Below are 25,883 nucleotides of genomic sequence, written 5' to 3' on the forward strand. Positions count from 1 at the left end.
TAAGAAAAAAATATATAGAGAAAGTATTCACCAGTACAAAGCCGAAATTAAAACTGCTCAGGCAGACTATTATGGAAATAAAATTTTGACAGCGTCAAACTCCACTCGTGAGATTTTTTAGCAGTGTCGAAACTCTCTCCAAAGTGCCTCCCTCCCCCGCAGCCCATGATACTTCCGGAACTCAATGTAATAAGCTGGCGGAGTTCTTCTCGAACAAAATTTAACTCATTTACTCCTCTTTTCCCTCTGTTGACAGTGATTCTCAAGCCCCTATCCCTTTTGGCAACCAGGCCACCTTAGACAGAATCCCGGCAATGGTGATGTCTGTCTTAGAAAGCTTCTTATCTAAAGTGAAGAGTGGCTTACCCAACGATCCTGCCCCTTTGGGGAAACTCAAATTGGTAGCCGGCGTGGTCGCCCCGGTGATCCTAGACCTTATTAACTCTTCACTTTCTTCAGGGGTAGTGCCCCCTTTGTGGAAGGAAGCCATGGTAAAGGCTCTGGTAAAAAAAATCAAGCCTTGACCCTTTAGATCTGGGAAATTATCGCCCTATTTTGTTGCTCCCTGGAGTTAGTAAAATTGCTGAAAAATATTTTAATTTAATACTATCATCGCACCTGGAAACCCATAATCTTCTCTATCGGACTCAAAGTCACACTTTGTTTAATGTTGATACCCGCACTCATGCGGAGGCAGTTTTACCCTCGGGAGTCCACATAGTCACCTACGCGGATGATACGCAATTGGTGAATGGGCTCAATAAAGCGGAATGCTCCCCCTCCTGCCTTCGTCTTTGCATGGAAGAAATTGCAAGATGGATGAGCGATTCTTTCCTAAAATTGAATGGGGGAAAGAGTGAAATCATGATTTTGGGTAACCATTCCCCCCTTGATCTGACTGAAATCTGGTCTATATCCATGGGCCCACTCCCCACCCCTAAAACTCAGTTAGAGTGTCTGGGCGTTTGGTTGGACCATGACCTTACATTTAAATCTCAGGCCCGGAAGATATCTGCCTCATGTTACTGGATCCTCAAATTGAGCCGGAAAGTTCTTCCCCCTCCTCCCTTTCCAGGCCAGAAAAATAATGGTCCAAGGGCTGGTGTTATCCAGATTGTACTATGCTAATGCCCTTTACTTGGCCTCCCCTGCTGCTACTATCTCCATATTACAGATGACTCAAAACGGGGCAGCAAGACTTCTTGTGGGCATCCCCAACCATCACTCGGCCAAACCTGCCCTTAAATCACTCCACTGGCTACCAGTCCAGGAGAGAGTTAAGTTCAAAGCCTTGTGTATCGCTCATAAGTCTGTTTAAAACCGGGCCCACTATCCTTCAGGGCATTATTCAGCCTTATGAGCCCAATAGATCCGTCCGCTCCAAAACTAAGAACCTGGCCACTATTCCTAGAATTAGGAAGGCAAGAAGCAGAGGTCGATCCTTTTCATTTAATGCTGCCAGACTTTGGAACTCCCTTTCTCTTCACCTCTGCATAGAATCCAACCACCTTTCCTTCCGTAGATCCCTAAAAACATTCCTCTTTCCAAACTGAATTGAGTAACATCTCCCCGTTGTCACTGTAAGCGCTGGGATGCCTCCGGGAAGCCATGCGCTATATAAATGCTTTTACAATTACAATTACAATTCCTTCTGACTTGCTGCATCTTCCACCTACATCAGTGCGGCTTCCAGAGTAGTACCTGTCAATTTTGTTGCAGAGGGTGCTGACTTTCTTACCTATAGAGGCCATAAAGAGAGTACCGACCTTGGAAATAGGGACTGGTAGGTACTCCTGCTATTTCGTTTTGCGGGAGAATGACAGAGACCTTCATCCTGCTGAAGGACAGATTCAAAATTCTCACACTTGCACAGGTTCTGTCTGCCTTGGATCCATCCGTGCTACTGGATGGCAGCCCTAGACCTGCAAGATGCTTATTTTCATATACTCATCCTGCAGTCCCACAGACATTACCTACAGTTCAAGGAAGGCCACAAGCATTTTATTGTAGTATGCGTGCTCCCTTTGGCCTCACCGGATGCCCCTTGGGTGTTCATGAAAGTGATGGTGGTGGTCATGGCACTCCTTCGAGTTTGGGTACCAGCTTTCCCCTGCCTTGACTGTTGAAAGGGGGCTTGCCAGAGTCCGTTGTGGACCACCTCCAGATGATGCCAACCTCCTGACATCGTTGGGTTCACAGTCATGTCGAAGTCGCACCTGACTCCTTTTATTGGTGCCACCTTGGATATGGTGCTTTTCACGGCCTTCCATCTGTCTCCACGAGTCCAGGACATTCGAGCTATGAGGCAGATGTTTCATCCTCTGTCCTGAGTCTCGATGAGCAGGGCTCTGAGGCTTCTTTGCCTCCTGCACCCTGCTTGTCAACCACGCCTGGTGGCATATGCGGGTCATGCAGTGGATCCTGAAGACTCAGCGGGCCCAACACCAAAGGATGCCATCTAGGGTTTGGAGGAGTCTTCAAACGTTATGCAGTGGTGGCTTACCGACTGCAGTTGACCCTCCAGCAGACCCCTCTCCCCTTCTCACCCTGAGCTGACAGTAGTGAAGGATTAGTCGCTGCTGGTTTGGGGAGGTGATCTGGGAGATGTTGAGATCAGAGGGCTCTGGTCTCTGGCAGAAACCAGACTCTAAATTAACTTCTTGGAGTTGCGGGCTATTGGCCTGGCACTGAAGGGTTTCCTGCCATCCAGCAATGTGTGACTGGTACATTTCCTCCTGGACAATCCCACCGCCATGTGGGACTTCAACAAAGAGGGCGCTCGGGGGTCCTGTACCATGAGGTTCTTAGCCTCTGTAGTTGGCTGGGACATCAGGGTACTTACCTGGTCTTTGAATGCCCGGTTGGACAAGCTCAGCTGACAGCACCTGGCGGATCACGAATGGCAGTCGCACCCAGAGGAGGCACAGAGCATCTTCCAACCATGGAGAGGAACCTTGCTGAATCTACTTACCACCTCCGAGAACACGCAGTGTCAATGCTTTTGCGTAATGGGGATTCCAAGAAGGCGCTCTCTGGGAGATGCATTCTGGCTAGGGTGGAGCACGGGATTTTATACACCGTTCCACCCATACCTCTCCTGAGTTCTTGACTTCTTGATTTGGCTAGGAGAGTGTGGTACCCAGAACTTCTGAGCTTGAGCATCTGTCCACTGATCAGGCTTTTGCTTTGGGAGGATGTTCTGTCACAACAGCAAGGCAGGATTCGGCACCCGAGTCTGCACAATCTACTCCTCTACGCATAGAGCTTAATCAGCAGGAGTTGCCTGCTTTGATCTCCCTCTTGAGGTGGTGGATGTTGTTCTTGCTACACTGCACCCCCACGGAACACCTCTATTAAGTCCATTTACACCTGGTGCTGGGACAGTTTTGCTGCCTGGTATGGTTTCCGCTGCACAGACCAGTAAGAAGCTAAAAAGTCAGATTATCTTATTTTTTGTTTTGCCTTTGTGTCAGCAAGGACTGACATGGGACACCTTTAAAGGTTATTTCTCCACCCCTTTGGCCTTTTTGTGTTTACTGGCCTAGCCGTCCTTGATTAAATCACCTGTTGTGATGAGGTTTTTAAATAGTTTAATGCACATTTTCCCCTAAACCCTTTGTGGTTCGACAGTGGGATCTCAGTTTGCTTCTTACTTTCCTTATGTGCTCTGTCTTCAAGCTGTTGCACAGTGAATGTTTGAGTCTTCTGACTCTGAAGACTGTTTCTTGTTGTGATTACTTCAGCTCATTGCATAAGTGAGCGTCAGGTGTTCTCTGTGCAGCCACCCTACACCACCTTTTCCTATACAAACTGGTGTTGAGGGGCAAGACAAACTTTTGCCAAAGGTTGACTCTTTTTTTTTACATTGGGCGATTCATCACCCTCCCTGCGTTCTTACTCCGCCTCACCCCTCAAAAGAGGAGAGGCTCCATTGGCTGGACGCCAAAAGAGTCTTGAACTTCTGCCTCAATTGCACCAAAAAGCATTGAGTGGATGATCAGCTTTTTGAGGGGTTTCTATGGCAAAGAAAGGCAAGGTGGTCCAGGAAAAGACTTTGTCAAGTCCTCTGCATCAAGATCCACCAGGAAGCAGCTTCCGGAAGGGCTGAGGACTCAGTCCACCAGAACCATGTTTGATATCACTGCATTGGCTTGCGGAAGGACTATTCTCAAAATCCATCAGGGCGCAACGATGATGCACATTCACAAAACATTGGTGCCTTGACAGCCAGGTGCGATGGGAAGGGCATTTCACCCTTTCAGTCCTGCAGAACTTTCTGTTCTAAGGGATCCACTGGCCCTCCACCTTGGGAGGTGCTGGTTTGAAATGTATTTTAAAGCTGAGGAATCTGCGGTTGGAAGTATCCATCAAAAGAACAAGTTGCTTATCATTAGTAACACTATTTCTGTGGATGATCTTATCTAACTGCAGGATCCTCTTTGCCTTACGCCCCTCTCCCCTTCCCCCTGTTCTGTGGAATTGTCTCTTTTCCGTCTAAAAAGGTCCCAAGCTGGAGATCTGCATGGTGGCACTCGGATTGGATTTTGAGATCCACGTCCGAGGGCTCAGACAAGTCGAGAAGAACCTAATGTCAGCGTGCACTGACAGTGCTGTATGCGGCTTAGTTCTTCGCTCCAGGATGGAACAAAGTCAGCAGGGATCTGCACGGCTGTAAATCTTTCCAGATCCAGTCTGGCTTTTGGGGAGATTCCAAAAGTGACAAATCAGTCGTTCAAGTGTCCACCAGAAAGACCATTATAGAAGGTAAGTAACTTGTTCTTCTAATCCAACATGCTTGATGTTTTTAGTCCTGGTGTTATTAAAGGTGCTTATTATGTTATGATCTTACTTTCTGTGAATTCATCACTTCATAGCAGTCTGCATTGTCATTTAGAAATCTTAAGAGCGTTAAAGGTTGTATAATGTGGGATCGTTCAACATGCTCTATAGTGCTCACCGCTGCGATTCCTGGACTCTTCAGCCACGTAGGTGATGATTGGAGAAAATAGGTAGCTTAGATGTTCCGCAAAAAAATGTCTTTAAGAGCAGCATTTGTGGTTAAGTTGCACATCACCAGTTAATGTGCTCTTCAGAACTGTTGTACGGTCTAAGAATAACCGCGAGAACATAACAAATGGCAAATGAATCACCCTGTATCCGAACAGTGAGAAACTGAAAGAAAGAGTCAAAGCTTTATGTCCACACCTGGCTCTGTGGAGTGAAATAGTATGGCAGGGGCCATCTTGGAAGCACCACTTTTCGTTCTCTCCTAAAAGAGGCTGTAGGCAGCTGCTTACATTGGATACGGTCTGCGTTAGGTTTGAGTATGCAAAGAGGTATCATCTTGCTGAGGAGAACGTGTAAGGGGTTTAGGCCAGAGTATGCGAAGAGGTATTGTCTTGCTGTGGAGACTGTGGAATGGCCAGGCCTGAGTATGTGAAGAAATATTCTCTTGCTGAGGAGAACGTGGAAGAGTTAGGTCCGAGTACGTGAAGAGGGACTCTCTTGCTGAGGAGAACGGGGAACGGCCAGGTCCGATTATATGAAGAGGTATTCTCTTGCTGAGGAGAACGTAAAAGAGTTGGGTCTGAGCATGTGAAAAGGTACTCTCTTACTGAGGAGAACGTGGAAGTGGGTTAGTCAAAGTATGCGAAGAGGTATTGTCTTGGTGAGGAAAATGCGGAAAGGCCAGCCCAGAGTACGCGAAGAGGTATTTTCTTACTGAGGAGAACGTGGAAAAATCATGTCCGGGTATGTGAAGAGATATTCTCTTGCTGAGGAGTACGTAGAAGAATTAGGTCCGAGTATGTCAAGAGGTATTCTCTTGCTGAGGACAACGTGGAAGAGTTGGGTCCGAGTATGTGAAGAGGTATTTTCTTGGTGAGGAAAATGCGGAAAGGCCTGTCCCGAGTAAGCAAAGAGGTATTATCTTGCTGAGGAGAATGTGGAGGGGGGTTAGGCCCGAGTACGTAAATAGGTATTTTCTTGCTGAGGAGAACGTGGAAGAGCTGGGTAGTAGTATGTGAAGAGGTACTCTCTTGCTGAGGAGGACGTGGAAGGGGAGTTAGGCCCGAGTATGAGAAGAGGAATCTCTTGCTGAGGAGAACGTGGAAGGGCCAGGCTAATGTACACAAAGATGATGATGTATGATTCAGAGAACGTGGAAGCGTCAAGTACGCGAAGAAGTGTCCTCTTGTTTCGGATAACGGGGAAGGGCCAGGGCACAGATCTGTAGTTTAAGGTCTCTAGAAAAAAGCAGGATGGTCTGAGATGGATCTGATTACAGGCGAGTTATTGCATGCTTTTGCTGCCAAGAAGAAAGATTATAGATCATTTCGTGTGGAAGAGGTTGCAAAGCATAGAAATCATACTGGAACTTCCCTAACAAATGAGGATCTGTTAAGAGCAGAGCCATGATTGGCCACAGTCTTGTGACATACACAGGGATTTAAAAAGAGCACGTTCTGCAATTGGGAAGTAGGTGATTGGAAATGTGAGCGTGCCAAGGGAGGCTTGTCATTAGGCCGATACCAAGTGTTATGAAGGGCTTGCCCTTCTATATCTGCACTCTTCCTTGGGGTGTTGGCCCTTTGCCTCCTTTTTATTGCAAGACCTGGCCTGTTAAGTTCCCTAGAGGTCTTTCCATCCAGTTGTGCCCTGAGGGCTTTAGATCCATTGCTGGAGTTGGGTGCTAAGTAGGTGTTCAAACTTGAGTCTTAAAATACTTGGAGAATGTCTAACTTTCCCAAAATGGGCTGGAAGACTAATTTACTATTGTAACTCCAGAATATTCTGTGGAAGGTGTTTATGAATCCTGGGAGTCTTCCGCCTCTGCATGGAGCTCTCAGTCTGGATGGACTAGAACTGTACCTTGCTCTGTGTCACACGTACTGGGAAGCCAAGGTCGCAGTGCCCCAGCGGCATGCTGGGTGCCATGTGACTCTGGGTGGTGTTGGACAGTGTTGATGGGCCTTCTCAGTCTCATGTTATAGGTTGTATCAAGCTCTCTGGGCTATGGTTGGATGCTCTTTCATCAGCTCTGTTATTTTTCTTTGCAGGATGGCAGTGGGGCGCTCCAACGCAGTGGTTCTTTTGGTAAAATCCGTGATGCGCTGCGGAGAAGCAGTGAAATGCTGGTTAAGAAGCTACAGGGAAATGGTCCACCGGAGACCCGGAACACAAGGTACGGGTTCAGCACCTTGGCATTAGTAATATGCACACACCTGTTAATTCACAGAACTCTTCCAGCTCACTCTACCACCAACACTTCTAAGAGTAGGCACTCTACCTCAGCAGGCAAGGGTTCAGTTCACTTCCAGCTCACTCTACCACCAACACTTCTAAGAGTAGGCATTGTGCCCCAGCAGGCAAGGTTTCGGTTCACTTCCAGGTCACTCTACCGCCAACACTTCTAAGAGTAGGCATTGTGCCCCAGCAGGCAAGGTTTCGGTTCACTTCCAGGTCACTCTACCGCCAACACTTCTAAGAGTAGGCATTGTGCCCCAGCAGGCAAGGTTTCGGTTCACTTCCAGGTCCCTCTACTGCCAACACTTCTAAGAGTAGGCATTGTGCCCCAGCAGGCAAGGTTTCAGTTCACTTCCAGGTCACTCTACCACCAACACTTCTAAGAATAGGCACTCTACCTCAGCAGGCAAGGGTTCAGTTCACTTCCAGCTCACTCTACCACCAACACTTCTAAGAGTAGGCACTCTACCTCAGCAGGCAAGGGTTCAGTTCACTTCCAGCTCACTCTACCACCAACACTTCTAAGAGTAGGCACTCTACCTCAGCAGGCAAGGGTTCAGTTCACTTCCAGGTCACTCTACCACCAACACTTCTAAGAATAGGCACTCTACCTCAGCAGGCAAGGGTTCAGTTCACTTCCAGCTCACTCTACCACCAACACTTCTAAGAGTAGGCACTCTACCTCAGCAGGCAAGGGTTCAGTTCACTTCCAGGTCACTCTACCACCAACACTTCTAAGAGTAGGCATTGTGCCCCAGCAGGCAAGGTTTCGGTTCACTTCCAGGTCACTCTACCGCCAACACTTCTAAGAGTAGGCATTGTGCCCCAGCAGGCAAGGTTTCGGTTCACTTCCAGGTCACTCTACCGCCAACACTTCTAAGAGTAGACATTGTGCCCCAGCAGGCAAGGTTTCGGTTCACTTCCAGGTCACTCTACCGCCAACACTTCTAAGAGTAGACATTGTGCCCCAGCAGGCAAGGGTTCAGTTCACTTCCAGCTCACTGTACCACCAACACTTCTAAGAGTAGACACTGTCATGGTCATCTTGAAACAGAGGATACATGTATGCCTGATGAACTTTAGCCACACCCTTATTCTGACCAAGGCATCTCCTTCGCCCATGGCTTGATCCATGAGTGTCATAGCATGCTTACGACTACTGAAGGCAGGATCCTGGTGCCCTTTGACCTGAATCGAGCTGGGACTGCAGCATATGATAACTCACGCTGCACACTGGGTGGTGTAGGTGCATGAGCAAACTGGCATAGCACTATCTTGAAAAGCATAAATAGGTGTAAGAGCAACACAACTTGTTTTGACGCAGCATGTAATGTACCCAAGACCTGCCCTCCTGAACTTTTGAAACAATGCTAGATTCTTAGAAGAGGATCTCAACAGCAGCTGCCTTACTGCAACACTGCACTTAAAAGATGGTAGCAACACACAATAAGAATAGCAACGCAAATAGTGTCACTGAGGTGGGTCAATCCTGTGTGATGCGGTGGAGCACTGGCTTTGGCAGACTATTCCATTTATTGTACCGCTACAGAGGTACCACCCCAGTGCTTATTTATACAATGTGGTTGGCCACCAGGGTGGTAACCCAGTAAGACTTAGGAACTGAGTGACGACGACCTATACAGTCCTGGCAGTAAAGTAGATCAGGACATTGGCAATTTCTCCAGGACAACAATTGCTCATAGTCCTCATGAAGCACATGACCCATTTGGTAGCTGCGTTCTTTCATGGGTAATAGAATATAAAGGTTGTACACAAAGCTGGTGTTACATCAGTTTGAAGCAAGCTGTAGTGGTGGTCATTACCCCATGACTTGGGGCATTTCCTTGAGTCGACATACCCTTCGAAGAGAAAATCCTTCTTTTTTTTTAATACAATTTCATTGTCTTTTACGAATCATTGACAGGCAGTTTTGAAAGCAGGAAAGGGCCAGAGATTTATCCCCCTCCTCTTCTTTTCCCGCCCCACAAACAGCAGGAAGAGCTGTTGTAGTCACATTATACATTTTGTAGGGGTTCCTATCCCATAGCTCTGTCCACAGATTCCCAAGCCAATGTAAAACCTAAAAACGCCTCTCTCTCTCTCCACACTCCCCCCCCCTCTGTCCAGATCTCTCATGTCTACATCAAATGCATGTTGTAAGTGTATCCTAGATATTCCAGAGTGTCTCCGTCAGCCACCTGTCAGCAACTATCTGTCACTCAGTACATCGGGGGTGTTCTCGCTTCCTACACAGTCAGATCCCCGGCTCACCTGGAGCCCGCATGTCCCTTAGGTCCGCCAGCAGAGATGCCGATGCACTGAGATCGTTTTCAATGTTTTCATCTTTTCGGACATGCTTTATGAGGCTCTCTTCCACGGACGCTCATTCACACATGCCCCTCAGCCAGTGGGGGCGCGTGGCACAACCATGTTATCGCAATACGTATTGATGCTACTACCAGTCGAGAAAATCCTTATTCACGCTGTTTGGATGCAGGCTCCGAGTGGCAAGTGGTTTGTCTCATGTCCTCAGTGTCTATAGAAACAAATACAGTGGTCACTAGACACACATGTTTTATATTTGTGCTGATCTGTTACATTTATACTATTTGCGCTAGTCCAGCATTAGTACATGACCATCCTGGTGCAATGATTCACATAGATTTCAAAACTGTATTAGAAGGCGTTTGAGAACTCTAAACAAAATTGTAAGAGGTTTGCCGAAGCACTCTGGTAAGTAATTACGGTTGTACAATGACAATATAACAACACATTCAAGAACACCAAATTGACAGAAGTAACCAAAGTTCCACAAGATGAGTAAATCTTGGATTCTTTAATGAAGATTACAGCCAGCCGACACGTGTTTCATCGCCTTCGCGATTCCTCAGGGCTGAAATAAACAAATAAGTAGCATCTAGCATATTCTTTGAACAGTTAGATTTTTCATGCCAGACCATGCTGTCTGACCAAAGTAAATATACAGTAGATGCTGCCTCCAGCTGTGGATATACAGTGAATTGTTCAACTCATTTCACTAGTGCCACCACAACACATCCGTGTCGAATAGGGTGTCTATGATCGATATTATATATAGACGTGAGTATACGTGATAGTGATTGTGATGGGTTTATGTGAGTGGAACAGGTAACTCAATCAAAGTGCTCGGCGATCTCCCATGACACATATTGACAAGACCCTGTAGCGCAGTGGAAGTGTCCTGACCGTGTGCGGCTCTTACATACTGCATGCCAAACTTGTGATATGGTGCAAACATGTGTCAAAGAGAAGGCATACCTAGATGGCCGTATCGACATCAGAAGGTCTGTAAAATTATAGAGAGGGAGGAAAAATCGGAAAATTCTCATCACTAACCGCACTAAAGTAACTTAGGGCAAGACGTCACCACAATGAGACTGTCTCTTAGAAAACTAATTCTGTCTGCTCACCGCTTAGCTGGTGATAATTCCGACCCAGCCGGGCCTTCCAGTATGGGCACTGAATCAAGTGCGTCCAACAGCGGCGGAAGTCTTTATGTCTGTGACACAGTAAGGGTAAATTGTGTCACTACGATCAGTATCAAAGAATATACATATGGAGAAACTAGGTGAGACTATGTCTGTGCGAAAATTATATATCAAAGGGCTAACCTGCTGGAGTCCTTTAATTAAAAAAGGAAGACATGCGATTGAATTCCCTAACTATTCTTCTTGCCGTGACACCCTTGTTGGTTTCAAATTCGGTTATTTGCAAAGATAGTCATGCATTACCAAAGGAAAGGTAACCCAATTTTACTTACAAATATTTATTTGTCAAACGAGTATAGAGTAGGCTCGGAAATCACTCGATATGTATAAACCAGAAATTCGGTCATGCCGTTATTAACATCAAATGCTGTTAAAAGAGAAAATTGCTCTCGTCAATAACTCGATATAGTCAGTTATGCATACGTGGGATTGCATATATGTAGCTATTGACTGATCTTACCGATTGTTTTTAGTAAAAACGGAAACCCAGTGCGGTTCCAATTAGTCTGTAAGTAAATGCTAAACAAAATTGGTCAATCCCATGGAACTTCCTGGCAAAGCCTAGTAGCACTTCCAGTATGATCATGTGTTTTGCACCCGGGCAGTTGCCCGATACCTATCAAAAATAGTGAGGCAGTTCCAGAGTCAAAAGTGGCAGAGTGGGCACTCCTCTGTGGCAGCATGTCTCCCGGAGTAGGGTGTGATTGGAGTTCAGTCTGGGAGCAGAAATGTTATCCGTGCACTATCAGGATCCCACTTGTGCCAGGTGGTTTTGGGGAAGGGATGGCGGCACTGAGCAGATCATGTGATACCCAAGCTGATGGATTGAGAGTGGTCACCGGAGTCCACTCAGCAGGGGGCTGAGGATCATAGACGAGTGAAAGAGTAGCTTATGGATGTCAAGAAAATAGATGGGAGAGGGGTCAAGGCCGGTAGCAAAGCAGGCAATATGGAGGGGAGAGGGGCGTGGAGATACGACTAGAGGAGTGCGGTCCAACGTGGAGGAAAGGAAAGCATGGAGATACAACCACCAGAGGAGGAGGATCCGACATGGAGGGAAGAGGAGCAAAGCGATGCAGCTGGTGGAGCCAGTGGATCCAACGTGGAGGGGAGAGGAGCATGTAGATACCACCAGAGCAGGAGGATCCAATGTGGAGTATATGGAAGTACCACTAGAGGAGGTAAAGAAGCATAGAGATGACAGGTGAGGAGGATCCAATGTGGAGGGGAGAGAAGCATGAAGATACAAGCAGAGGAAGAGGAGGATCTAACATAGAGTGGACTGTAGCATGGAGATACAAGCAGAGGGAGAGAAGGATCTAATGTGGAGGAAACTCAAGCATGGGGATACAAGCAGAGGAGTAGACAGATCTAGTGTGGAATTGAAAGGGGGGCAGCTGGTGGAGAACCCCACCCTCACATGGAAAGCACTTGCTAGTTCCACCTAATATTAATGACCTGAAGGCCAGAGGATGGACCTTTCAACTCACACCTGTAAAGTGGAACAGCTGCTTGCAACTAAGCAATGTTTACATTTATGAAGGTTCTGTGGGACTCTCTAGCTCGGAGTACCTCGACTGCTGACACTGGTCGGATCACTCAGTTGCCAGAGTGCGTTAAGCGCTTTATAAGTGGAATAATGATGATGTTTGTGCCCAAGGACATCATCCCTCCAAGGATAGGAGACTGCTGGAAGTCAGGGAAAGGGAGACCCTCAGTGGCTGTAGGAGGCTCTGGGGACAGATGATTGGTGTTTAATTCGTAATTTGTGCTGCCTCGCGGACATCCCATCTCTGTGGCTGCACAAGCCCCCCACCACGGTTTAGGGAAGCAGGGCTGCTGCAGGCCACTCGCCTGCCCTTCACATGTCACCGAGAGAAGGCACTTCACCGGCCTTTGAAGTGAGTATCCATGCAAGGTTGCTGCAGGACCCCTCCTGGAGAACAGGCAGGTAAGCTACAACGCTGGCAGTGCAGTCCCACGGCCCCAGGGACTGAGGGGCAGAGAGGGCTGCACGTATGTAATGTTCCTGCCCTTTCACGGTGCCCCGATGTGCCACCCACAACACAAGCAAACACACAAGAGCGCACGCCCTCTACGCTTCCCCCTCCCTGGCTGGTAACTTTAGGGCAGAAACCAAACTAGCGACGTGTGAGACTATATGTTGGATTGTTCAGAAACACTGACAGAGTGTGAAAGCTTTGGACACTGTACTAAAGAGTGAAATTAGATGATTTGTTAATTTGCATTTCTTCTTTTGTAGCATGAAACGGGCGGCCTCCCTAAATTACCTGAACAAATCCAGTGATGAGTCCTTCCAGGTAAGAGTGCAGAGGGGTGCCAGTGTGCAGTGCAACCAGTGTGCAGTGCAGTGACACTGCTTCCTGTCCTATCCTTTGTATCTCACCAACTACCTCTTCGATGAGGGAATGACATGCATACACTCAACCATCTCTAATCTCTCACCTCACAACTCCCCATCCCCTGCCCTCACTCCACCCTCTTCCTGTACCTCATAAACCTCCTTTTCCTTCCTCTCACCTAAGCCCACCATCCTCTTGTCCATGGCTTCACACATCCTTTCCTCATCCTGCACTCCTCTGTCCTCTGCCTCCTGGTACCTGTTCCTTGTCTCCATCATGCTTCTGTATGCCTCGCCTCGTCCGCACCCACTGTCTCGGCTCATTACGCCCGGGCCAGGCCCTACTACCCTGCCAGGCCCTCTACCCTGCCACCCTCCTAGCCCCCCACCATTGCCTTATGTCTCACCTCAGGCCTTTCTCCATGGCTTTCACTCCCTAATGTCCTGGTATCTTTATATTATACCTTATCTGAACTCTTCTACTGCAGGTCTTACCCCTCATGGCATTTCATGTAACCTTCCTTGCATCCCTGCATTCATCTCTGCTTCTCATTGCACTCTTTTTGAACGCTTGGCACCTGTCTACTTCTTACACTACTATGCATGTTTCACTTATCACATTCCACTTTTCTAGAATGCCTCCGCACATGCTTACTTCTTACACTACTCTGCATGTCTTACCACACTCCACTCTTCTGGAATCCCTCTGCACCGGTTTACTTCTTACACTACTATGTATGTCTTACTTACCACAGTCCACTCTTCTAGAATGCCTCGGCACCCACCTACTTCTTACACTACTGTGTATGTCTCACTGTTAGAAATGGGATCTCTGGTTGGCTAAGGCTTGCGCCAAAGCCAGGCAAAGACCACCACTCTAGTCAGGGCAAGGGAGTTACACGCCAAAGATAACCCCTGCTCACCCCTTGGTAGCGTGGCACGAGCAGTAAGGCTTATCCCGGAGGCCATGTGTGAAGCATTTGTGCATGCACCCCAGCAACAACATCCCAGGCCCCCCACAAAAGGAACTCCACACAAGGTTATATCAAAAATAGCCTTTGTATTCTCAAAACACATTATGTACACTGTGCCAACTGGCACGTGGCAATGTTTACAAGGGATTATGTACACCTGACAGGGCCACTTGGGCCACTGTCAGAACCATCACAAAGTGAACTAGGTAAAAGTGAACTAGATCATAAGCATACAAGTGAAATAGGTCATCGAACGGTACAACCAGTTAAAACTGGTAATCACTGTACTTTGCAACAGTCTCTGACATGAACTACACCATGCACAGTATCCCACAAGTCTACATACATTAGACCCTAACCACCTAAGTAAAAATTACACTAGGGGCGTAAATCACACTGGGAAGTATAATCTCCCTAACACAAACCTAAATAGGTAAAACAACCTCATAAGCATGAGCCATAGCTAGAGGTATCAAACTGGGTGCGCAAAACATACTATACACCATACATTTCCTAGTACCCAAATGCATTAGCACATAAATCACTTTAGCACATAAATCACATTAGGGCCTGGCGCCCTATCAAAGTAACCATCCCCCTGGCCATCTCAAATAGGGGGGCTCAAATGCCCAATGTCCACAGAGTCAGGGCTGCTGCCTAGGCAGCGAAGGTCAAGGGTGCGCCACTGCGCCAAACCTAAACGTTGCAGCTGCCCACTACCTGCTGGGCAGCTGAGAACTACAACATGGAGCCTAAACGATGCAGCTGGCACTAAGTGCTGCACAGCTGTGCAGGCCAAGGTAGGGGGCGAACTAGTGCGTCTCACTCCTAGAGTCAAAAGAAAATGTCCCCTGAAAGAAATACCTAAACGGTGCAGCTGCCCACTACTTGCTGGGCAGCTGTAAAAGGAAAACTGCGGCATGGGCTCTCACTGGCCCTTGGGACAAACTGCGGAACAGGTTGGAGCCCTCCAGGCTCTAGAACAAATCATGCACACATTGGAGCCCTCTAGGCTCCGAAACTCAATATGCAAAGGTTGGAGCCACGGAGGCTCGGGAACAATTTAGGCACATGCTGGAGCCATCTGGCTCAGGAAACAAATATGCCCTGGGTTGGAGCCACGCGGGACTCTGAAGCCCTCTATGCCCCATAAAGTGTTGGAGCCACACGGGGCTCTTAAAATTCAGCCATCACTGTTGGGAGTGGCCCGCTGCCAAGTGGGGCCGCTCAAGAAACCAACACCCCCGAGCCCTCTCCTTATCGGGCTCCGGCGCGGGGGACTCTTCTTCCGATGCGCATGGGGCCAGGCACTGGCAATGTGCCTCTCGCCCCCCTCTGCAGGACAAAGGCGGCGGTCATTGCGGGGCTCTCTGACCTCATGAGAGCACCGCCCTCTCTACGCGCTAGTCTTCACCCGGGCCCCCATCTTGGGACCGGGACTTTGCAGATGGAGCCTGCGAGGCTCCGGGACTTCCTTCTCCACCCGCACTTCTGGTCCTCATGCGCCACTTCCGTCCGGCGGCCCCGCCCACAGTCAGGCAGGCCGCGGACGACAATCTCGGGGGAGGATGAGGGGTAGGCTCCCTCGGGTTTAACGATGTGGACAAAGTCGCGGGGTGGTCACCCCCGCACAGGAAGAGTTCAATAAGCGGGCAAAGTCACGGGGTGGGCACCTGTGCATCAATCAAAGAAACACCACGACAAAGCGGGGTGGGCACCCGCAAAAGCTTACCAGGAGGATGGAATCCCTACGAGGGGATTCCCTCAGCGAGGGCTGCAGCGCCACGCTGCTCAGCCCCCAGGCTCTCCCTTGCTGGGGGGAGCAACTCAAAGGGCCCGCTCAGTCTGGAAATGAAGCGCAGGAAGGCTGTAACAAGCCTTGGTAAAGTCCAAAAAGGAGGCAATAGGTCCCAGAAGTCCTGGGCAGCAAAGATGGGGCAAAACAGCTCCCAACAAGGAAAATCCTCCATGAATCCAGGGGCTGGGCAGGGCCCAGGGAGGCAAGCCTTCCCCTGAGCCCCAGCAGCAGCACGCCCCTGGTAGATTCGAGTACAGAACAAGAACATTTTACATAGGGTCACAGCCCCTTTTTATACACACAATTCCTTTGTCTCCAAAGGTGCAGGCAAGGGGAGAACCATATACAACCGGTTCAGGAGTACTTTGTTTTGCTCAGCTACCCTCTCTATTCACAGGACAGGCCAGGGGCATCAGACGCACCACAGGGGGTGGAGCCAGCATTGTGGAGGGAAGGCCCAGCCCTATTCAGGTCCCAGGTGCAGCCCCTCCCTGCCATCAACATGCAGATCCCCATTCACCACCGGGGCAGACCCATCCTGACTCATGGAGCCAGGCACACCAGCCAGCTCCAGCCAATCACAAGCCAGACAGGCAATCCACATTCACTGCACACAGACATGCCAACTTCTAAAAGTGGCTCTTCTCCACTATTCACATTAAATCTGCGCACACCATTGCGCAGCATTTATTCTCACGAGTTCGCACATACCAAACTCGACCCTGCATTCCTCTCACATCAGGAATTACCATGGACACACATATCCCCCATGCATTCCTATGGGAGGGCAGGTCAATCTCACCACACGCACTCAGAGAGCGCACGCACTTTACACTGGGCCAAAGTTTGCAGAAGCCTAAAATCACTACCATCATGTCAGATTAAAAGGCAAAAAGTTCAGGGGTGAACCTGCAAAAAGGGCCAAGTCCAACACTAACTTACCACACTCCGCTCTTGTAAAACTCCTCAGCACCTGCCTGCTTCTTACACTACTGTGTATGTCCCACGGATCACACTCCACTCTTCTGGAACCCCTCTGCACCTGTGTACTTCTTCCATTAGTACTTTTTACAGTACTATGTACGTCTCACTTAATGCACTCCACTCCTGTAGAATGCCTAGCTTCTGCCTACTTCTTGCACTACTGTGTATGTCTCACCACACTCCAGTCTTCTATAACACCTCAGCACCTGCCTACTTCTTACACTACTGGGTGCCTCACCTACCACACTTGAGGAATGCCTCAGCACTTGCCTACCTCTGGCACTACTATGTATATCTCATTTACCACACTCATGCCACCAGCACATCTGTTCACCTTCCACTTGTCCCTCACTGTCCACCCTAATGTCCTTTTGGTGTCTCAACCCTGTACTTTCCTCTATCTCCCTTACCTCATTCCTCTCGCTCTTTGTCATGTTCTCTCTGAAGGCTACATTCAACAGTATAATTAAAAGTAACTTTGCTGATCAAAATAATGCTGGTACTACTGTTCATGCAGCCTCCAGTGCCCCTACTAACATTATCACTTGTGCTACAACCATCTTTAGAAGTAACAAAGCTGTCAGCACTACTGCTAGTATCACTACTCCAGGTACTACTGCTTCTAGAAGAGCACAAACTAATGTGGCTGGAACTACCATATGGTGAGTTCTACTGTTATCACTTCTGTTGGTGCCACTATTACTGCTCCTATATTAGTGGTACTCCTAAGTGTCCTGCTGGAAGTCCACTGGAAGAACACAAAAAGTGAGCTTGTCACGTGACATGTCGGAATCCAAGAACCTCATCTACAGAGTCCCCCAAGGCTCTTCTCCCAGTCCAACCCTATTCAACATCTACATGACCCTGCTGGCAGACCGTATCAGATCACACAGCATCTACATACATTTCTACGCTGACGATTCCCTCATATGGGGTTCCTATCAGACAAGCCCCCTCCCCCACAACAAAACCCAACATCTCCACTTGATTGACCGTAGGGCTTCCTGGATGAAATCAAAATGCCGGAAACTCATCACAGAGATGGAATAAACCTCTGCTTAGGACTCCACCTGGTGGACCCCAGACCTCGGCCTCACACCCACCTCACCACCTACGCCAGAAATGTAGGAATTTATCCATTATCAACATGACCGCACTAGTCAACGCGGTGACCTCCTCCTGCATCTACAACCTGAAAATGCTACAAAAAGATCTTCAAAGGGCTACCAGAAAACACTGGAAATCTGCCACACGGCCCTCATCACCAGCAGACTTGACTACGGCAACACGCTCTACTCAGGAGTCCCCAAGAAGTTCCTGACCAGGCTCCTAAATGACGCAGCAAGACTCCACCTGAACCTACCTCGCTGCACCTGCATCACTCACACCTCAGGAAACTTCACTGGCTTCCCCATCACAAAGCCAACCAGTTCAGACTCCTAACACACTTATAAGACAACACTGGCCCTGTCTACCTCAACAGCCAGTACACCTACATTTCACCTCCGCTAAGCCGAACTCTCACTAGTACACGTATCCCACACTCCCAACAAAAAAGCTGGAGGCCGTACTTTGTACATCTCTCCCAAAGGATGGTACAATCCTCCACATCACATGTGAGCTTCATCAACGCTTCCCGAATTTCGCAAAAAGTGGAACACCAGGCTCTCTCAATAATCCTACATAGGAGAGAGCTGCCGACCCACGGGCAAAGTGCCTAGATATCCCTCGGGGTTGATTAGCATGCTTTACAAATGTATTTTATATAAGATACCCTAGCTACAATCGTAGTAGTGCTACATAGACAACAGTTTGTTGCTAATTCCGGTTCAAGTGCTGTATCATTTTCCTGTACGACTAATAACATCTACTACTATCACAGCTGTTCTTGCTCTCACTACTATTTGTAATTTTACTGATTCTGCTTGTAAGGCTATGCGAGTTTTGCACTCCGATTCATTTCTTCAAATGCCAGCTCATTAACAAATGTATTTCTTATTTTATTTCATCATCTGGATATGAGCACATTTAGAGTGTGTGTGAACCATCCTTTTTTATCTGTAGGCTTTTTTATTATTTAAATTAAACTTGTAAATCAAATACGTCTTTAAATCACAAAGTAATGCCTATATAAATGCATCATTTCCATAATCAAAATATGGAATGACTTCAAATGAAATAATGGACAACGGAAAGAGACTAGTTCCTCTGTACTTAATTCTGCTGCTTAAGTACCTTGTTGCTTCATCTGCACAAAGGCCCTTCCTTTACACAGTTATTTGAGGGGCCAGGCAGCATGCCGACAGGACATGAACCCCTGAGCTCCCGGCCAGTTGTTCGGCAAGATCCAAATAAATACTGCATAATCCAACTCTAAGATACACTAATGAAGCCATCCCGGTAAGGCACACGGCGGGCGGTGCCCGAACCCTGTGGGTATCCGAGAAACAACTACCAATGAGGGTCCCTGACCGAGTGAGTGGGGCGGGCCGGGCTGGGCTGGCTTGAACAGGTGAGGCCTGCACTTGCATGAACCCCAGACGATGCCTTGCTTATCCCTGTAGCTGCCTCGGAGGCCCAGCTGGAGCTGAACTAGTAGGTAAGGAGGTCTAGAGTAGGTAGAGCCCCCTACCTGGAGACCACCAGGGCTGGAGCTGCGTCCCGGTACCCTACCTCGCCTGAAGAGTGATCCACATAGCAACCGCCTGAGAGGGGCGCCCCCGGCGCAGGGGTGCCAGTCATCTCCCGGGGGCATCGCTCCACAGCACACCGAAGGGACTCTATGCTGTGGCTGCTGGGGAGAGCCGCCTGCAGCGGTTTGAGGAGCAGCCTCGTGGGACAACACATTGTCGGTCTGACTTGCTGGCAAGCTATTGACCGGCGAGGGGCCCAAGAAGTTGCCAGTGATTGCACCCCTCCAGCCCCCCCCCCGGCTAAAACTTGTGCCAAATGGGCCTGGGGCGCGCACTACTTGAATGCTCCATTCCTGCCTGTGTGACGATACAGTGCCACCTCCACCATTGACGCAGTCCTGCTCGTGTCAAGCTGACGAAGCGAACAGTGTGGGCGCCCAGCAACAGACTGCCACACATGGTATCTAACGTAGCTCTACGGATTGGGCCACATTGTTTGTCCCCTTTCTGCCCCAGGCTCATGGGGCAGACGGGGCAGACTGCACTTGTTGACATCATAGTGAGCGGGGAGTGTTGGATGTACTTGAGGAGCCGCTGACGGTGTTGGTGCGCTCTCCCTGAAGGTGCTTGGAAGCCTAAGCCTCACGGCGCAGCCTGGCGGTTCGCCTCTATCCAGGCCCCGGTCGCATCCTCTGCTTGAACCTTGGTGGGGGTACTGAAACTCCATCTTTCCCTAGGTGGTTGACTCCTGGCTGCCCTGGTGCCCCGGAGTGGCCGCATCAGCTAAAGTCTTTGCCAGTGCCCTCTGACGTACTAGCGGGTGGGGGGGGATTTCTCTGGTGCAGGCACTCGCCGCTACCTTGTCTGGGACTGAGGATGCACACGTGCGTTGGGGGGCCCTGTTCACTGTGGACTCACTCAGGACTGCTGGGTGCCCACTCCTCCGCATGCATGACGCAAAACATCTGGGAGCATACCCTGAACTGCTCTAGTTCCTACTAGGGCCAGCTCGATCACGATTAGGGGGATACCACGTAGGCGGTGGTGATGGTGATACTATAGCAGGAGCCCCTGACCACAAGTAGGGCCTTTGATGCATTTGTAGGGGAAAAAATGGAACTGGTGAGACCTCTCATAGAGGGACGGTATTGACCCAACTTGACGACCCGGCAACTACACACACGTGGATGTTCAGAGCTGGTGGCTCTGTAGGGGTGGTGTAGGCTGCCTAGCGCATCTGGTGGCTTGGGTGTTGTGAGGTGGTGGCGCAGTTGGTGGCTTGGAGGGTGGGAGACCTCTCCCCTCTGTGCACCATGGGCAAGGGCAAGGCAGCACGCTCGAATCCGGTGAACACCATTACTCAATATACCACACTGCGACACCCCACCCAAAGTATAATGCGGCAAACATAACTAAGCTAGTGGGGGATGCGTCGGAGGGAGATGCGAATTCTTGCCGGGCTGACTTGTTTGCTGAGTTTCAAGGCTCTAGGTAACGTAGTGGACCTGCAGAGGTAGGTTGTATCCCGAAAGCGTCAAATGCCCAGATGACCACGATCGAGCTGGAACAGCGAGAAGAGGATTCAGAGGGCCACTCCAGGCGCAGTAACATCAGAGTCTTGGGTTTTCCAGAGAAAGCAGAGGGGGACTAAACCTAAAAATTCCTGGAAAACTGGGTGCGCATTGATCTCAATCCACCCGGCCTCTCCGAATTCTTCATGTTGGAGAGGGCCCGAAGAGCTCTGGTTTCGCTGGGAGCTTTGCCGAGAGCCATAATTGCTATAATCCTTAACTACCACCAATAGAGACTATACCTTTCGTGCAGCCTGAAAGCAATAGGCCCGCTCTTCTGTAACAGCAAGATCACCATATATCCAAACTACTCTAAACAAGTACAGGAGTAACGCAAGTCCTTTCTCTGCATTAAACTCAAAGCCACAGCCAAAAGCGTACCTGGGGCACCCGGTGCTAGGGGAGGGTCTCGCCACCGCAATCTGGCTGGGGAGGATCCCAACTCTACCCAGCTGGGAGATCGGAGAGTCACAGTTTGTAAGGATGGGTCATTGCAGCCAAGTACAGTGGACACCCAGGGGATGGTGCAGGACGTCAACATACTGGATGCCGAACAGTCTCATCTGAAGGTGAATGACTGGCCAGGAAGCTGATCTGTTGAGTTGTTAGCTGGTCCCTGTTGGACTGGGCGGGATGCTGTGTGGAAATGATTCTCTGTGCACTCGTACATTTATTGGAAGAAAGTTACTGTATAAAATCCTTGACAACAGTGCCACCTTGTGGATTTTTAAATATTTTATGTTTGGCTCATTTTTATAAAATGAAGAATTCGATCATCACAATATAGATTTCATTTGCAATTCTCATTAAAACTAAATGATTTGGAGTAAAAGTGAGAAGTCAATCTAGTAACTGTTACAGTAAATAGTTTAATGGCGATGTTCATTAGCGCTTTTACAGTAATGTCACTGAAGAAGCACAAAAAGAAGTATTTATAGATTCTGTATTGCAAATATAAATTGGGAAAGCTTGTTTGGAGCCACCATCAATTTCTGCAGGGAGTAATTGATTTTATTCCAGTGTTTGACAAGGAACAGCTTAAAGACAAGTGAGACAGAATTCCATGTAAAAAAAAAAATCAGACAGTCAGAGGAAGAGATGCCGTTGTTTAAAGTTATTGAAAGACTGTAGATTTCAGGAGATGAAATCCAAATTGGAAAGTGGCAATTTCTATGTCAAAATTCACCTGGTGAGAAACTATCGACCCACACCCCAATTCAGGGAAAACTAAGGACTGTGAGAGTGAGCTTGAACCTGGACCAGGACTGACATAATCAGATCAACGGTAGGTCAATACAAGTCCAAGGACCGGCAGAACTAGAGGGGGAGAAAGTAAGGTCGCAGAATCAGTACCGGGAGAGGATGAAGAATGTCCCAGGACCGGAAGGGAACAAAGGTCCCAGAATCTAACCGAGAGAGGACAAATGACGTCCCAGGACCGGAAGGGGACAAAGGTCCCATAATCTAACCGAGAGAGGACAAAGGACGTCCCTGGACCGGAAGGGGACAAAGGTCCCATAATCTAACCGAGAGAGGACAAAGGACGTCCCAGGACCGGAAGGGAACAAAGGCCCCAGAATCTAACCGAGGGAGGACAAAGGGAGTCCCAGGACCGGAAGGGGACAAAGGCCCCAGAATCTAACTGAGAGAGGACAAAGGACGTCCCAGAACCGGAAGGGAACAAAGGCCCCAGAATCTAACCGAGAAAGGACAAAGGGAGTCCCAGGACCGGAAGGGAACAAAGGCCCCAGAATCTAACCGAGAGAGGACAAAGGGAGTCCCAGGACCGGAAGGGGACAAAGGCCCCAGAATCTAACCGAGAGAGGACAAAGGACGTCCCAGGACCGGAAGGGAACAAAGGCCCCAGAATCTAACCAAGAGAGGACAAAGGACGTCCCGGGACCGGAAGGGAACAAAGGCCCTAGAATCTAACCGAGAGAGGACAAAGGACGTCCCAGGACCGGAAGGGAACAAAGGCCCCAGAATCTAACCGAGAGAGGACAAAGGACGTCCCAGGACTGGAAGGGGACAAAGGTTCCATAATCTAACCGGGAGTGGACAAAGGGAGTCCCAGGACCGGAAGGGAACAAAGGCCCCAGAATCTAACCAAGGGAGGACAAAGGACGTCCCAGGACCCGGAGGGGACAAAGGCCCCAGAATCTAACCGAGAGAGGACAAAGGACGTCCCAGGACCGGAAGGGAACAAAGGCCCCAGAATCTAACCGAGAGAGGACAAAGGGAGTCCCAGGACCGGAAGGGGACAAAGGCCCCAGAATCTAACCGAGAGAGGACAAAGGACGTCCCAGGACCGGAAGAGAACAAAGGCCCCAGAATCTAACCGGGAGAGGACAAAGGGAGTCCCAGGACCGGAAGGTAACAAAGGCCCCAGAATCTAACCGAGAGAGGACAAAGGACGTCCCAGGACCGGAAGGGAACAAAGGCCCCAGAATCTAACCGAGAGAGGACAAAGGACGTCCCAGGACCGGAAGGGAACAAAGGCCCCAGAATCTAACCGAGAGAGGACAAAGGGAGTCCCAGGACCGGAAGGGGACAAAGGCCCCAGAATCTAACCGAGAGAGGACAAAGGACGTCCCAGGACCGGAAGAGAACAAAGGCCCCAGAATCTAACCGGGAGAGGACAAAGGGAGTCCCAGGACCGGAAGGTAACAAAGGCCCCAGAATCTAACCGAGAGAGGACAAAGGACGTCCCAGGACCGGAAGGGAACAAAGGCCCCAGAATCTAACCGAGAGAGGACAAAGGGAGTCCCAGGACCCGAAGGGGACAAAGGTCCCATAATCTAACAGGGAGTGGACAAAGGGAGTCCCAGGACCGGAAGGGAACAAAGGCCCCAGAATCTAACCGAGAGAGGACCAAGGACGTCCCAGGACCGGAAGGGAACAAAGGCCCCAGAATCTAACCGAGAGAGGACAAAGGAGGTCCCAGGACCGGAAGGGAACAAAGGCCCCAGAATCTAACCGAGAGAGGACAAAGGGAGTCCCAGGACGGGAAGGAAACAAAGGCCCCAGAATCTAACCGAGAGAGGACAAAGGACGTCCCAGGACCGGAAGGGGACAAAGGTCCCATAATCTAACCGGGAGTGGATAAAGGGAGTCCCAGGACCGGAAGGGAACAAAGGCCCCAGAATCTAACCGAGAGAGGACAAAGGACGTCCCAGGACCGGAAGGGGACAAAGGCCCCAGAATCTAACCGAGAGAGGACAAAGGGAGTCCCAGGACCGGAGGGGAACAAAGGCCCCAGAATATAACCAAGAGAGGACAAAGGACGTCCCAGGACCCGGAGGGGACAAAGGGCCCAGAATCTAACCGAGAGAGGACAAAGGACGTCTCAGGACCGGAAGGGAACAAAGGCCCCAGAATCTAACCGAGAGAGGACAAAGGGAGTCCCAGGACCGGAAGGGGACAAAGGCCCCAGAATCTAACCGAGAGAGGACAAAGGACGTCCCAGGACCGGAAGAGAACAAAGGCCCCAGAATCTAACCGGGAGAGGACAAAGGGAGTCCCAGGACCGGAAGGTAACAAAGGCCCCAGAATCTAACCGAGAGAGGACAAAGGACGTCCCAGGACCGGAAGGGAACAAAGGCCCCGAATCTAACCGAGAGAGGACAAAGGACGTCCCAGGACCGGAAGGGAACAAAGGCCCCAGAATCTAACCGAGAGAGGACAAAGGGAGTCCCAGGACCGGAAGGGGACAAAGGCCCCAGAATCTAACCGAGAGAGGACAAAGGACGTCCCAGGACCGGAAGAGAACAAAGGCCCCAGAATCTAACCGGGAGAGGACAAAGGGAGTCCCAGGACCGGAAGGTAACAAAGGCCCCAGAATCTAACCGAGAGAGGACAAAGGACGTCCCAGGACCGGAAGGGAACAAAGGCCCCAGAATCTAACCGAGAGAGGACAAAGGACGTCCCAGGACCGGAAGGGGACAAGGGTCCCATAATCTAACCGGGAGTGGACAAAGGGAGTCCTAGGACCGGAAGGGGACAAAGGCCCCAGAATCTAACCGAGAGAGGACAAAGGACGTCCCAGGACCGGAAGCGAACAAAGGCCCCAGAATCTAACCGAGAGAGGACAAAGGGAGTCCCAGGACCGGAAGGGAACAAAGGCCCCAGAATTTAACCGAGAGAGGACAAAGGACGTCCCTGGACCGGAAGGGAACAAAGGCCCCAGAATCTAACCGAGAGAGGACAAAGGACGTCCCAGGACCGGAAGGGGACAAAGGTCCCATAATCTAACCGGGAGTGGACAAAGGGAGTCCCAGGACCGGAAGGGAACAAAGGCCCCAGAATCTAACCGAGAGAGGACAAAGGGAGTCCCAGGACGGGAAGGAAACAAAGGCCCCAGAATCTAACCGAGAGAGGACAAAGGACGTCCCAGGACCGGAAGGGGACAAAGGTCCCATAATCTAACCGGGAGTGGACAAAGGGAGTCCCAGGACCGGAAGGGAACAAAGGCCCCAGAATCTAACCGAGAGAGGACAAAGGACGTCCCAAGACCGGAAGGGGACAAAGGCCCCAGAATCTAACCGAGAGAGGACAAAGGGAGTCCCAGGACCGGAGGGGAACAAAGGCCCCAGAATCTAACCAAGAGAGGACAAAGGACGCCCCAGGACCCGGAGGGGACAAAGGCCCCAGAATCTAACCAAGAGAGGACAAAGGACGTCCCAGGACCGGAAGGGGACAAAGGCCCCAGAATCTATCCGAGAGAGGACAAAGGACGTCCCAGGACCGGAAGGGGACAAAGGTCCCATAATCTAACCGGGAGTGGACAAAG

General features: G+C 49.8%; 1 protein-coding gene across 3 annotated transcripts in view; it reads left to right on the plus strand.

Moving 5' to 3' along the window:
• Window positions 1-25,883, plus strand: part of KLC4 (kinesin light chain 4) — a 411,746-nt gene that overhangs the window by 361,452 nt on the left and 24,411 nt on the right. For all 3 annotated transcript variants that reach the window (XM_078647261.1, XM_078647263.1, XM_078647262.1), the window contains exons 14-15: window positions 7,059-7,183; window positions 13,036-13,093. In XM_078647261.1, coding sequence (XP_078503387.1) covers window positions 7,059-7,183; window positions 13,036-13,093 — 183 coding nt within the window. The remainder of the gene's footprint in view (window positions 1-7,058; window positions 7,184-13,035; window positions 13,094-25,883) is intronic.

This window comes from Lissotriton helveticus, chromosome 6, assembly GCF_964261635.1.
Source record: "Lissotriton helveticus chromosome 6, aLisHel1.1, whole genome shotgun sequence".
NCBI classification, from domain to species: domain Eukaryota; kingdom Metazoa; phylum Chordata; class Amphibia; order Caudata; family Salamandridae; genus Lissotriton; species Lissotriton helveticus.